The 16,202-nt window shown below is 40.3% G+C and overlaps 2 protein-coding genes across 3 annotated transcripts in view; one reads left to right on the forward strand and one right to left on the reverse strand.

The window, feature by feature from the left end:
* Window positions 1-4,999, reverse strand: part of pde8b (phosphodiesterase 8B) — a 117,774-nt gene extending 112,775 nt beyond the window's left edge. For both annotated transcript variants that reach the window (XM_061907894.1, XM_061907893.1), the window contains exon 1: window positions 4,861-4,999. The gene's annotated coding sequence lies outside the window, so the exon portion shown is untranslated. The remainder of the gene's footprint in view (window positions 1-4,860) is intronic.
* crhbp (corticotropin releasing hormone binding protein) overlaps window positions 1-12,363 on the forward strand; it is a 32,395-nt gene extending 20,032 nt beyond the window's left edge. The window contains exons 6-7 of the mRNA XM_061907896.1: window positions 1,334-1,454; window positions 11,879-12,363. Of these exons, the coding sequence (XP_061763880.1) occupies window positions 1,334-1,454; window positions 11,879-12,033 (276 nt within the window). The 3' untranslated portion in view covers window positions 12,034-12,363. The remainder of the gene's footprint in view (window positions 1-1,333; window positions 1,455-11,878) is intronic.
* Window positions 12,364-16,202: the final 3,839 nt, after the last annotated feature.

Genomic DNA, 16,202 nt, shown 5'->3' on the forward strand with positions numbered 1-16,202 from the left:
AGTCTGGGTTTCCCTGCTTAGGCTGTTGCCCCCGCGACCCGACCTCGGATAAGCGGAAGATGATGGATGGATCAGTCGTCCTGTCCCCTTAGCAAAAAAACAGCCCCAAAGCATGATGTTTCCACCCCCATGCTTCACAGTAGGTATGGTGTTCTTGGGATGCAACTCAGTATTCTTCTCCCTCCAAACACGACTAGTTGAGTTTATACCAAAAAGTTCTATTTTGGTTTCATCTGACCACATGACATTCTCCCAATCCTCTGCTGTATCATCAATGTATACATTATGGTGTAAACTCAACTCGTCGTGTTTGGAGAAAGAAGAACACTGAGTTGCATCCCAAGAACACCAAACCTACTGTGAAGCATGGGGGTGGAAACATCATGCTTTGGGGCTGTTTTTCTGCTAAGGGGACAGGACGATTGATCCGTGTTAAGGAAAGAATGAATGGAGCCATGCATCGTGAGATTTTGAGCCAAAACCTCCTTCCATCAGTGAGAGCTTTGAATGGTTGACCAAATACTTATTTTCCACCATAATTTACAAATAAATTATTTAAAATTCCTACAATGTGAATTCCTGGATTTTTTTTTCACATTGTCTCTTACAGTTTAAGTGTACCTATGATGAAAATTACAGACATCTGTCGTCATTTTATGTGAGAGAACTTGCACAATCGCTGGCTGACTAAATACTTTTTTGCCCCACTGTATATGCACACACACACATACACATATATACAGTATATATATAGACATGCACCTGGGGATAGGTTGATTGGCAACACTAAATTGGCCCTAGTGTGTGAATGTGAGTGTGAATGTTGTCTGTCTATCTGTGTTGGCCCTGCGATGAGGTGGCGACTTGTCCAGGGTGTACCCCGCCTTCCGCCCGATTGTAGCTGAGATAGGCGCCAGCGCCCCCCGCGACCCCGAAAGGGAATAAGCGGTAGAAAATGGATGGATGGATGGATATATATATATATATATATATATATATATATATATACATATATATATATATATACAGGTATATATATATATATATATATATATATATATACACAAATATATACATATACATACATACACATATATACATATACTGTACATAAATATACATATAAATATACATACACACATATACATATACAAAAAATTCAAATATTTCAGAATAATTCCCACCAATAAAGTAGTATTTGTGTAAATTAATCATTCTGATCTACATCCATTTTTAGTATAGCTGCACTGTTGTTCGTGGATGGCTTTGTGTGCCTTTCAACGTTTAACATTTTGTTTTTGAAATGAACTGAGTACAACTGAACTTTCCACAGAGGTCCATGATGGGATGTGCGTCCCAATCAGGAGATTTTGTGCAACTGCTGGGAGGAAACGGTCTGGACACAACCAAGCTGACTCCCGTCACGGACTTATGTGTCACCTCTACTGGCCCCAGTGAGTACTGCAGCCCCCACCAAGTAAAACTGTAAAAAAAAAAAAAAAAAAAAGAAACTTCACCAGAATCTTCATAAAATTTTTGTTATTAGCCAAAATTTGGTCTTGAGTCACTAAGATCCAAGTACCACGCGCTAAAAAGCATGTGGGGTTTTTTGCAAATATTAGCTCGTTTGAAAATTGATGCCTGCAACTTGTTTCAAAAAAGCTGGCACACGTGGCAAAAAATACTGAGAAAGTTGAGCAATACTCATCAAACACTTATTTGGAACATCCCACAGGTGAACAGGCTAACTGGGAACAGGTGGGTGCCATGATTCACAAACTAGGGTTACCATTTTGTGAAAAAATGCGTCGAACAGTTTAAGAACAAAATTTCTCAACCATATATTGCAAGGAATTTAGGGATTTCACCATCTACGGTCCGGAATATCATCAAAAGTTTCTGAAAATATGGAAATAAAATCCCTGCATGTAAGGGGCATGGCCAAAAACTAACATTGAATGCCCGCGACCTTCGATTCCCTCAGACGGTACTGCATCAAAAAGCGACATCAGTGTGTAAAGGATATCACCACATGGGCTCAGGGACACTTCAGAAAACTACTGTCAGTAACTACAGTTGGTCGCTACATCTGTAAATTTGAGTTAAAACTCTACTATGCAAAGCCAAAGCCATTTATCAACAACACCCAGAAATTCCGGCGGCTTCACTGGGCCTGAGCTCATCTAAGATGGACTGATGCAAAATGGAAAAGTGTTCTGTGGTCTGACGAGTCCACATTTCAATGTGTTTCGGAAACTGTGGACGTAATGTCCTCCGAACCAAAGAAGAAAAGAAAAAAAGAACCAAGACACAACGTTGAAAATCCAGCATCTGTGATGGTATGGGGGTGTATTAGTGGCCAAGGCATGGGTAACTTACACATCTATGAAGGCACCATTAATGCTGAAAGGTACATACAGGTTTTGGAGCAGCATATGTTGCCATCCAAGCAACGTTATCATGGACGCCCCTGCTTATTTTAGCAAGACGATGCCAAGCTACATGTTACAACAGCGTGGCTTTGTGGTAAAAGAGTGCGGGTACTAGACCGGCCTGCCTGTAGTCCAGACCTGTCTACCATTGAAGATGTGTGGCGTAATATGAAGCCTACAATAGCAGAAGGGAGACTGTTGAAATACTTAAGCTGTACACATACTTGCCAACCCTCCCGGATTTTCCGGTAGACTCCCGAAATTCAGAGCCTCTCCTGAAAACCTCCCGGGACAAATTTTTTCCCGAAATTCAGGCGGAGCTGGAGGCCACACCTCTTTCAGCTCCAATGCGGACCTGAGTGACGTGTCGACAGCCTGTTTTCACGTCCGCTTTCCCATGTCTGCCCAATGACGTTATAACTGTAGAATGATCGAGGGCGAGTTCTTGGTTTCTCATGTGGGTTTATTGTTAGGCAGTTTCATTAACCTCCTCCCGGCGCGGTAACAACACACAACAACAGCAGCAGTCCGTTTTCGTCTACCGTAAAGCAGTTCGTCTGCCGTAAACAGCAGAATTGTGACACTCTTAAACAGGACAATACTGCCATCTGCTGTATTGTATTCTATTTTTATTTACCATTTACACAACGTGACGACTTTACTGCTTTTGGGGTTTGTAGTTTATTGTCAGGTCAGCTGCATCATTAGTCAAATGTTATTTAGACACAGAGAAACTTATTTCCACTCTCGACATAGTAATCTGTTTTTCTCAAGTTGTGTTTTACTTTTAGATTGTATTTAGTTTATTGCGTGCTTTGACCAATCAGCATGTACACCATGAGTGTCCAAAGTGCGGCCTGGGGGCCATTTGCGGCCCGCAGTTAATTTCTTATAACGGCCCCACGGCACATTTTAAAAATACGATTGAAAAATTTTTAAAACGTAAAAAGTGATAAAGGAGAAAACGGGTGAAATGTAACAAGAAAATGTTGCAATGTTTACTCTAATAACACAAAGCTGCCATGCAGATTGTTTATTTCTTTAAAAAATAATAATGAATCAAAAGTCAATGTCATTATAAATTATTGACCTATTCAAGGCTCCAAGTACGTCACGTTAAATTTTCCATTTCTTTAGATATTTTTGGGTGGAAAATGTTGCATATTTTGTGTTTGCCATACATAAAACTGAGCTGTTTTTTAAAGAAGGGCCTAAAATGAACAAACAAAAAACATAAACAACAATAAAACTTATAATTGACGGATAGATCTGAAGTTGATCTCAAAATTATTGTGTTAAAAGTAAAAAGTAAAAAAATTTATAATTTATTTTTTAACACTTTAATGAGTAGGACCCTTTTGGATCCCCAATAATTTTTGTGTGATTTGTTTTTAAGTGTCATTGGTCAAAAAATAATAATGAATTAAAATCAATGGTGTTATTACTTATTGACTTTTTTAAAGGCTCCAATTATTATATAATATACAAAAAAATTTGGGTGATAATAATGCATATTTTGTGGGGGTTTTCCATCAAAAAACAGGGTTTTCTTTGACAAAAAGAGCAAACAACTTGAATCTTTAAAATCATTATATTGACAGATGGACCTAATGTTGATCTGGAGATTTAAAACTTGAATAATAATAAAACAAAATAATACTGAATAATGACACATTTTTAATATTTTTTTGACCAAAACCCTTTGGGGTCCCCGGGATCAAGCCTGAGTGGAAGCCTAAATGTATATTGGTTATACATTTTAATGAGTAGGGACGGCGTGGCGTATATATACATATATATATGTATATACATATATACATACATACATATATATATATACATACATATACATATATACATACATACATATATATATACATACATATACATATATACATACATATATATATACATACATATACATATATACATACATATACGGCGTGGCGCAGTGGAAGAGTGGCCGTGCGCAACCCGAGGGTCACTGGTTCAAATCCCACCTAGAACCAACCTCGCCACGTCCGTTGTGTCCTGAGCAAGACACTTCACCCTTGCTCCTGATGGGTGCTGGTTGGCGCCTTGCATGGCAGCTCTCTCCATCAGTGTGTGAATGTGTGTGTGAATGGGTAAATGTGGAAGTAGTGTCAAAGCGCTTTGAGTACCTTGAAGGTAGAAAAGCGCTATACAAGTACAACCCATTTATCATTTATACATATATTGTATTAGTTTTTAAAATAAGAAAAATGTCAAATTGTCCCCTGCTTGCTTGGATTTTTCAGTGGAAAAAGTTTGGACACCCCTGATGTACACACCTGCTGAATCAATCAATTGCTAATGATGAGAGATGACGTAATCGTTTTCATCAGCGTTTTAAACAGGCATTGCAACTCCTCATTTGGACAGAACACCCGAAGCGGCTTTAACTTACAGTTGTGTCGATATTGTCACATAGCGTCGAAATAAAACGTGTCTCGTTGGTGTTGACGTACGACGTAGAAACAAAAAATCCACACTTTTTAGTTTTGGCGCTGCCGGTGATACGTTCAATTTACACTTCCTTGTCTCAGAAAGAAACGCATCTGATTGGCCCGCTTTCGTCGCGAACTCCCGCCCTCCGTCAGAGTGTACGTTATTCAAGCACTGTGATTGGATGTATTCTTTGAACTTGTCCCACCCATTTATGTGACGATTCCAAATATGATTGGATTACACGTTTTTGTCTTGTTTTTAATTGGTCAACACTGACAGGTTTTTATTCTTGTTGCTATTTGTATTGACGTTGTATGAAAACAAATTTGAAAATGATTTTTACCTTTGCAACCCCGTTCTACTGTTCGCTAAGTTTTATATTCATAAATGTAATATTTCTCAATACCCGACCTGTTTTTCTGTGCCTTTAAAAAACAATTGCGCCTAACAACCAAAAAACTGTGAAAACGATGATAATGTCTTCCAAATGTAACTTATTTACTGAAATTGAGTGAACCTATTGATTTGAACTTTGTTTTATATATATATATATATATATATATATATATATATATATATATATATATATATATATATATATATATATATATATATATATATATATGTCTTGATTGGATTATCCGGAGAATAGTGCTCGATACCGTGGTAGAGCGCAATATGTAGGTGTGGGAAAAAATCACAAGACTACTTCATCTCTACAGATCTGTTTCATGAGGGGTTCCCTCAATCATCAGGAGATTTTAATGGAAGCATTCACATACAATGGTTTATATAGAGCACAGAGTGGGTGGGTACAAGCAGGCGTAGGGTGTGGTGATTGGCTCATGTGTTACCTAGGAGGTGTTTCCATCTATGGCGGCATGTTGAAATGATTTCACTGCGCTTGTTGAGGGATGATAGATCAGGATGATATATAATAAACAGTTTCTCTTTCAAGCATAGGTTGCATCTTTTATTACCACTGTTGTACGGTGTGCTGGATGCAAGAATTTGCCATGTTATTGAATATTCAACATTATTGTCTTTGAGGTTCCAAATGTGTTTGCTGAGTTCTGTGGAATTCTGCAAAGTCTGGTTTCTAAAGGAGGCGTTGTGATTATTCCATCTTGTTTTGAACGCTCCTTCGGTTAATCCTACGTACGTGTCGGATGTGTTAATGTCCTTGCGTATTACCTTTGCTTGGTAAACGACTGATGTCTGTAAGCACCTTCCGTTGAGAGGGCAATCAGGTTTCTTGCGACAGTTACATTCATTATTGGTTTCAGAGTCGTTTAGTCTGGGGGTAGGCAGTCCTTTTGCAATTGCTTTGTTGTGGTTTGAAATGATTTGTTGCATGTTATTCATACAGCTGTAGCTCAATTTAATGTTGTTCTTGTTGAATATTTTTCTTAGGGTGTTGCCTTTGGGGAAGTGTTTGTCGATCAGAGTGAGGAACTTGCGGCCGATGTTGGTTGAGACGTCTTTGCTGAATGGCGGATTGTACCAGATGATGTTGTTTCGTTTTCTGCTCTTTTTTGGTTGGTTTCCTGGGGTGGGTTCATAGGTGAGGGTGAAGTTGTATCCGCTTTCATCAAGTGCTTTCCGGTACGGGGGGGTTGCTTGGTCGAATTCAGCTTTGCTGGATGACAGCATCGATAGCCTTTTATTAATTCCGGTAGGTATTCTTTTCGTGGTGGTGGGTGGGTGGTTGCTGTCATGGTGCACGTATTGGAGTGTTGTGTTGGGTTTCGTGAATGGTTGGTAGCTGTTATTTCTCAGGTTGAAAGTGACGTCGAGGAAGTTGACGGTTTGCTTGTTGGCTTCAATCGTGATCCGTAGGCCGTTTTCTTTGAAGATTTGGCATATGCGCTTCTTGGTGTTCTCGCTGCTCCTTGGCGAGGCGCGGCACACTGCCAGTCCATCATCACGGTAAATACCAAGGTTCAGGTTGAGGCTAGCAAGCTGGGAGAGGAGGAAACTCCCAACGAGTTCGCACGTTTCTGCTCCAAATTTTCCGCTCCAAATTGACATTTGTTGAGCACTGTACGACGATCCGAAATGGAAAAGTTCAGCATCGACTACTCCACGAAGAACATTCCCATACCCGCGCAGAAGGACTACAAGCAAAGACTCATAGAAAAGACGGAACACTTCCTAAGAAGGATGCGGTGGAAAGCACACTTTTTCCTCCACCCTGAAACAAAAGGAACGCAAAAGGAAACTTACGGATTCAAATCTACCAAGAACCCACCCACAGTCAAGGAATTAAAGGACTTTGAGAACGACATGCTCAAAATGATACAATCAGTCAAATTTAAGCCAGCCCGCAACCCATTCCTCACCAAGCGGAAAAATGACACGGAGCGCATCAAGAAAGTAAGCAACCTCATCATAGCCGCCGATAAAACCACAAACTTCTACAGAATGGACATACCAGAACATAACTCTTTACTGGACAAAAGCATCACCAAATCATACAAAAAAGCGCAACTCAACACTTTACAGAACATCCACCTGGAAAACAAGCGGATCGCAACCGAACTGGACATTGAGGACAGGGTGGACGCCACAGCCAACAAAGAAGCCTTCATCACATTGAAGGACCACAAACCCAACTTCGCAAATAACCCAACATGCCGACTAATAAACCCAACTAAATCCGAAATAGGAAAAATCAGCAAAATAATCCTGGACAGAATCAACGCAAAAATCAAGGACAAAACACCACTCAACCAATGGAGAAATACAGCAGCAGTAATCAAATGGTTCAACAACATCCAAGACAAACAACAACACAACTTTATCTCCTTCGACATCGAAGAATTTTACCCTTCCATCACGCAAGACCTACTGACCCAAGCACTAAACTTCGCCTCGGACTACGACTCAATCACAGGCAACGAAAGAAACATCATCATCCACGCAAAGAACTCCATACTCATCCACAACAGTACACCATGGCAAAAAAAGAACAATTCAACATTTGACGTTACTATGGGTAGTTTCGACGGAGCAGAAACGTGCGAACTCGTTGGGAGTTTCCTCCTCTCCCAGCTTGCTAGCCTCAACCTGAACCTTGGTATTTACCGTGATGATGGACTGGCAGTGTGCCGCGCCTCGCCAAGGAGCAGCGAGAACACCAAGAAGCGCATATGCCAAATCTTCAAAGAAAACGGCCTACGGATCACGATTGAAGCCAACAAGCAAACCGTCAACTTCCTCGACGTCACTTTCAACCTGAGAAATAACAGCTACCAACCATTCACGAAACCCAACACAACACTCCAATACGTGCACCATGACAGCAACCACCCACCCACCACCACGAAAAGAATACCTACCGGAATTAATAAAAGGCTATCGATGCTGTCATCCAGCAAAGCTGAATTCGACCAAGCAACCCCCCCCCGTACCAGAAAGCACTTGATGAAAGCGGATACAACTTCACCCTCACCTATGAACCCACCCCAGGAAACCAACCAAAAAAGAGCAGAAAACGAAACAACATCATCTGGTACAATCCGCCATTCAGCAAAGACGTCTCAACCAACATCGGCCGCAAGTTCCTCACTCTGATCGACAAACACTTCCCCAAAGGCAACACCCTAAGAAAAATATTCAACAAGAACAACATTAAATTGAGCTACAGCTGTATGAATAACATGCAACAAATCATTTCAAACCACAACAAAGCAATTGCAAAAGGACTGCCTACCCCCAGACTAAACGACTCTGAAACCAATAATGAATGTAACTGTCGCAAGAAACCTGATTGCCCTCTCAACGGAAGGTGCTTACAGACATCAGTCGTTTACCAAGCAAAGGTAATACGCAAGGACATTAACACATCCGACACGTACGTAGGATTAACCGAAGGAGCGTTCAAAACAAGGTGGAATAATCACAACGCCTCCTTTAGAAACCAGACTTTGCAGAATTCCACAGAACTCAGCAAACACATTTGGAACCTCAAAGACAATAATGTTGAATATTCAATAACATGGCAAATTCTTGCATCCAGCACACCATACAACAGTGGTAATAAAAGATGCAACCTATTCTTAAAAGAGAAACTGTTTATTATATATCATCCTGATCTATCATCCCTCAACAAGCGCAGTGAAATCATTTCAGCATGCCGCCATAGACGGAAACACCTCCTAGGTAACACATGAGCCAATCACCACACCCTACGCCTGCTTGTACCCACCCACTCTGTGCTCTATATAAACCATTGTATGTGAATGCTTCCATTAAAATCTCCTGATGATTGAGGGAACCCCTCATGAAACAGATCTGTAGAGATGAAGTAGTCTTGTGATTTTTTCCCACACCTACATATATATATATATATATATATATATATATATATATATATATATATATATATATATATGTATATATATATATATATATATACTTATATATATATATATATATATATATATATATATGGGCTTCACGGTGGCAGAGGGGTTAGTGCGTCTGCCTCACAATACAAAGTTCCTGCAGTCCTGGGTTCAAATCCAGGCTCGGGATCTTTCTGTGTGGAGTTTGCATGTTCTCCCCGTGAATGCGTGGGTTCCCTCCGGGTACTCCGGCTTCCTCCCACTTCCAAAGACATGCACCTGGGGATAGGTTGATTGGCATCACTAAATTGGCCCTAGTGTGTGAATGTGAGTGTGAATGTTGTCTGTCTATCTGTGTTGGCCCTGCGATGAGGTGGCGACTTGTCCAGGGTGTACCCCGCTTTCCGCCCGATTGTAGCTGAGATAGGCGCCAGCGCCCCCCGCGACCCCAAAAGGGAATAAGCGGTAGAAAATGGATGGATGGATGGATGGATATATATATATATATATATATATATATCGCATTTTATTTTAATTACTTTGGATTTACAACCCCCTGGCGCTGTTTTGTACAGTTTTTTGTACTTGGATTATTATTTTTCAACTGTTTAAAAATGTTGAAATGTATAAATAAAAGGTTTAAAAAAAATACGTTGTTTTTTAATTTTTATAATTAATATATATATTTTTTTAATTTTTATTTTTTTTTTGGCACTCACAAGGGATTTAATGGAAATGGTTATCTGTGTTGGCCCTGCGATGAGGTGGCGACTTGTCCAGGGTGTACGCCGCCTTCCGCCCAGTTGTAGCTGAGATAGGCGCCAGCGCCCCCCGCGACCCCGAAAGGGAATAAGCGGTAGAAAATGGATGGATGGATGGTTTGTGTATAAAAAAAATAATCACTTTGTTACAATTAGGCTGAAAAAAACTCCAATGAAAACACGACTAATACACAAGTACAAATGGTCTTTTTCACTTGTATTTACATTTTTTTCTTTGACATTAATTAAAACAAAAAAAACAAAAATAAAAATACAAACATGTTTACTGTGTATTTTCTGGAATAAAAAACAAATGACTAAAGTAATTATTCGAGATGTCTGATAATGTTTTTTTTGCCGATATCCGATATTCCTATATTGTCCAAATCTTAATTACCGATTAAGATATCAACCGATACCGATATACAAAGTTGTGGAATGAACACATTATTATGCCTAATTTTGTTGTGATGCCCTGCTGGATGCATTAAACAATGTAACAAGGTTTTCCAAAATAAATCAACTCAAGTTATGGAAATAAGTGCCAACATGGCACTGTTATATTTATTATTGAAGTCACAAAGTGCATTTTTTTTTAACATGCCTCAAAACAGCAGCTTGGAATTTGGGACATGCTCTCCCTGAGATAATCCTGATAGCCACTACAACTATGGGAAGTACTACACTTTGACTTTCACAAAGTGCTTTATTTCTAATTTTTTCAAACATTCCTCAAAACAACAGTTACAAAAAGTACACAATAAAGTACACAATAACATAGTCCTCCTTTAGTAGACTGCCTGGTATACTGTATAACAGGAAATTATAAACTGGGCTCAATAATCTGCCCTGCTCGAACGTATTTGTATGAGTAACACAAATGTTCTGCAAGCTAGTGGTGAGTGCTTGAAGTGGCCTAGCAGTCAGCCAGAGCTTCTGAAATGCTGCGTTGAGACAGGGCAGCTCCGCTCACTGCAAGATGCTTTGGGTGTTTTCTTTTCATCCATCTTCCGCTTGTATTCATCGTGTATCTCCTTATGATTCCCGAAAAGGTGGGAAAACAAATTGCTCGTATTAAAGGAAGACATGTTGGTTACTCCTCGCATAACCAACTTGTTGCAGTCATTGCAAATTGCCAGTTTTTTAACCGTCAGACACACTTTAAAATCCCAAACCATGGACAAGGTGTCGTTAGTCAGTCACCGAGCGAGCTACAGCACCAGCAACAACACACTCTTGTTGTTATGCTCCCCTCGCGGCGGTATGATGAGGTCATCAAGCGTCGCCAGTAAACCTCTCATGCTGCAGTCAACTCCTATGTTGTGTGTGGGAGAGGGGAGAGGGGAGGGTATGCTGACTGGAAGACGCAACTGCTCTGTACTGCTCCCTATGTCCGTGTTTTACCGGATATGTACCGCTCCGTACAGCAACGTTTTAAAAAGTCATTAATTTTTCTTTTTGAAACCGAAACTGATAATATTACATTTTAAAGCATTTATCGGATGATATTATCGGACATCTCTAGTAACTACAGTATATTAACGTGCACTATTCTCCATTCATGATCTCAAGAAAACAAAGGAATTTGACATGCCACTATTTAAGAATACAGCTCGAAATTAACAGATTTGTTCCCTTGCGTCATGTTGGGGGACTCGCCGAGGGCCCGTGCTTAGTTTTTTTAAACATTGAACATTTCAAAAATTGAATAGCAAAATGAGAATCTCATCAGGGTGGAGTGGGACCTGACAGATGACGTCATACGGGTCCCTTTTTCAGCGGATTAAATGTTACGTTTGTGGGTAAATTGAAAAAAAAATTGGAACATTCAGATTTGAGGGAGTGTGTTTTTGTGTTTTTGGCACAGCCCGCGTGAAGGTGGGCTGCGACAACACAGTGGTGCGGATGGTGTCCAGCGGCAGGTTCGTCAACCGAGTGTCCTTCAGCTACCGCCTGCTGGACAGCCAGGAGATGCAGCAGCTGAAAGTCAACAACGTGGAGGACTTTTGTTTCAGCGCCTGAGGGCCGAGCATCAATGTCAACACAACCCAGAGACCGGCTCCGATTCTCTCTGTTCTATAAACTGTGGCTTCCGTAGCTTTGCTTGGATCTTTATTGTGCGTTCGTGACCACCGGAGTGGTCGTGTGACAACATGAGTGGAACACATTGTCTGCTGTTACGTTCACACACACACACACACACACACACACACACACACACACACACACACACACACACACACACACACACACACATACACACACACACACACACCACCCATTGCAATTTGTATACACAACTTTTTTGTAATAAAAAAGACACTGCATGACCAAGCATTCCGTGGAGTCGTCTTCTTGCATCTGTCTTCCCAAATCACACAAACATTCTGAACTCCACAACCATCAACAACACAACCATCAACACCAGAAACAACAACACAACCAACAACAAATCCATCAAAAAGACAACCATCAACACCAGAAACAACACAACCGTCAACAACACATCCATCAATAATACATCCATCAATAACACAACCATTAACAACACAACCATCAAAAACAGAACCATCAACAACGTAACCATTGACAACGTAACCATTGACAACACAACCATCAACAACACAACCATCGACAACACAACCATCATAAATAAAACCATCGACATCACAACCATCGCAGCACATTCATCAATAATACATCCATCAACACACAACCATCGACATCACAAACATCAACAACACAACCATCGACATCACAACCATTAACAACACAACCATCGACATCACAACCATTGACAACACATCCATCAACAACACAACCATCAACAATAAAACCACTGACAACACATCCATCGATAATACATCTGTCAACAACACATCCATCAACAAAACAACCATCAACAACACAACCATCAACAACACAACCATCGACAACACAACCATCAACAACACAACCATCAAAAACACAACCATTGACTAACACATCCATCAACAAAACAACCATCGACAACACAACCATCAACAACACAACCATTGACAACACATCCATCAATAATAAATCCATCAATCATTAATCCATCAACAACATAACCATCGACATCACAACCAATAAAAACACAACCATCGACATCAAAACCATTGACAACACATCCATCAACAACACAACCATCAACAACACATCCATCAACAACACAACCACTGACAACACATCCATCAATAATACATCAGTCAACAACACAGCCATCGACAACACAACCATCAACAACACAACCATTGACAACACATCCATCAACACAACCATCGACAACACTACCATCAACAACACAACCATCAACAACACAACCATTGACATCACAACCATCAACAACACATCCATCAACAATACATCCATCAACAACACAACCATCGACATCACAACCACCAACAACAGAACCATCCACATCACAACCATCAACAACACATCCATCAACAACAGAACCATCCACATCACAACTGTGAACAACACATCCATCAACAACACAACCATCAACAACAAAACCACTGACAACACATCCATCAATAATACATCTGTCAACAACACATCCATCAACAAAACAACCATCGACAACACAACCATCAACAACACAACCATCAACAGCAGAACCATTGACAACACATCCATCAACAACACAACCATCGACAACACAACCATCAACAACACACCCATCAAAAACACAACCATTGACTAACACATCCATCAACAAAACAACCATCGACAACACAACCATCAACAACACAACCATTGACAACACATCCATCAATAATAAATCCATCAATAATAAATCCATCAATCATTAATCCATCAACAACATTACCATCGACATCACAACCAATAAAAACACAACCATCGACATCACAACCATTGACAACACATCCATCAACAACACAACCATCAACAACAGATCCATCAACAACACAACCACTGACAACACATCCATCAATAATACATCAGTCAACAACACAACCATCGACAACACAACCATCAACAACACAACCATTGACAACACATCCATCAACAACACAACCATCGACAACACAACCATCAACAACACAACCATCAACAACACAACCATTGACATCACAACCATCAACAACACATCCATCAATAATACATCCATCAACAACACAACCATCGACATCACAACCACCAACAACAGAACCATCCACATCACAACCATCAACAACACATCCATCAACAACACAACCATCAACAACAGAACCATCCACATCACAACCGTGAACAACACATCCATCAATAATACATCCATCAACAACACAACCATCAACAACAGAACCATCAACAACACAACCATCGACAACACAAACATCAACAACACAACCATCAACAACACAACCAACGACATCACAACCATCAATAATACATCCATCAACAACACAACCATCGACATCACAACCATCAACAACAGAACCATCGACAACACAAATATCAACAACACAACCAACGACATCACAACCATCAATAATACATCCATCAACAACACAACCATCGACATCACAACCATCAACAACATATCCATCAATAATACATCCATCAACAACACAACCATCAACAACACATCAACAACAGAACCATCCACATCACAACCATCAACAACACATCCATCAATAATACATCCATCAACAACACAGAACGATCAACAACACAACCATCGACAACACAAACATCAACAACACAAACATCAACAACACAACCATCGACATCACAACCATCAACAACACATCCATCAATAATACATCCATCAACAACACAACCATCAACAACACATCCATCAATAATACATCCATCAACAACACAACCATCAACAACAGAACCATCGACAACACAACCATCGACATCACAACCATCAACAACACAACCATCAACAACACATCCATCAACAACACAACCATCAACAACAGAACCATCAACAACACAACCATCGACATCACAACCATCAACAACACAACCATCAACAACACATCCATCAACAACACAACCATCTACATCAGTGGTCCCCAACGCTTGATAATTTGTCCCGCGGGGATGGGGAGGGGGGGAGTGGGGGGGGGGGGTTGTGTTGGTGCACTAATTGTAAGTGTATCTTGTGTTTTTTTAAAATAAAATAAATATTCATTTATTTTTATTCTATTTTTTTTAATTAAAAAAAAAAAAAAATAATAATTCTTCTGCTGCCCAGTACCAATCGAGCCGCGGCCCGGTGGTTGGGGACCACTGATCTACATCACAACCATTGACAACACAACCATTAACAACACATCCATCAACAACACAACCATCGACATCACAACCATTGACAACACAACCATCAACAACACATCAACAAGGCTGGCTTTTCAAATTTACTCCTAGAACAATCCGAATGGTTCTTTTCCTGTTTGTTGTGGAGGACACAACGTCCATAGTTTCCAAAAAACAATTTGAAATGTGGACTCGTCCGACCACAGAACACTTTTGCACTTTGCATCAGTCCATCTTAGATGAGCTTGGGCCCAGTGAAGCCGGCGGCGTTTCTGGGTGTTGTTGATAAATGGCTTTGGCTTTGCATAGTAGAGTATTAACTTGCACTTACAGATGTAGTGACCAACTGTAGTTACTGACAGTGGTTTTCCGAAGTATCCCTGAGCCCATGTGGTGATATCCTTTACACACTGATGTCGCTTTTTGATGCAGTACCGCCTGAGGGATCCAAGTTCACGAGTATTCAATGTTACGTGCAGCGATTTCTCCAGATTCTCTGAACCTTTTGATGATATTACAGACCTAGATGGTGAAATGCCTAAATTCCTTGCAATAGCTGGTTGAGAAATGTTCTTCTTTAACAATTTGCTCAGGCATTTGTTGACAAAGTGGCGACCCTCGCCCCGTCCTCGCTTGTGAACGACCAAGCTTTTCACGGGAAATGCTTTTATACCCAATAATGGCACCCACCTGTTCCCAATTAGCCCGTTCACCTGTGGGATGCTCCAAATAAGTGTTTGATGAGCATTCCTCAACTCTCTCAGTCCTTTTTGCCACTCGTGCCAGCTTTTTTGAAACATGTTGCAGGCATCAAATTCCAAATGAGCTAATATTTGCACAAAATGACAACGTTTCTCTGTTGGAATGTTGAAAATATTGTCTTTGCTGTT

This window comes from Nerophis ophidion, linkage group LG08 (assembly GCF_033978795.1).
Source record: "Nerophis ophidion isolate RoL-2023_Sa linkage group LG08, RoL_Noph_v1.0, whole genome shotgun sequence".
Taxonomy (NCBI): Eukaryota; Metazoa; Chordata; class Actinopteri; order Syngnathiformes; family Syngnathidae; genus Nerophis; species Nerophis ophidion.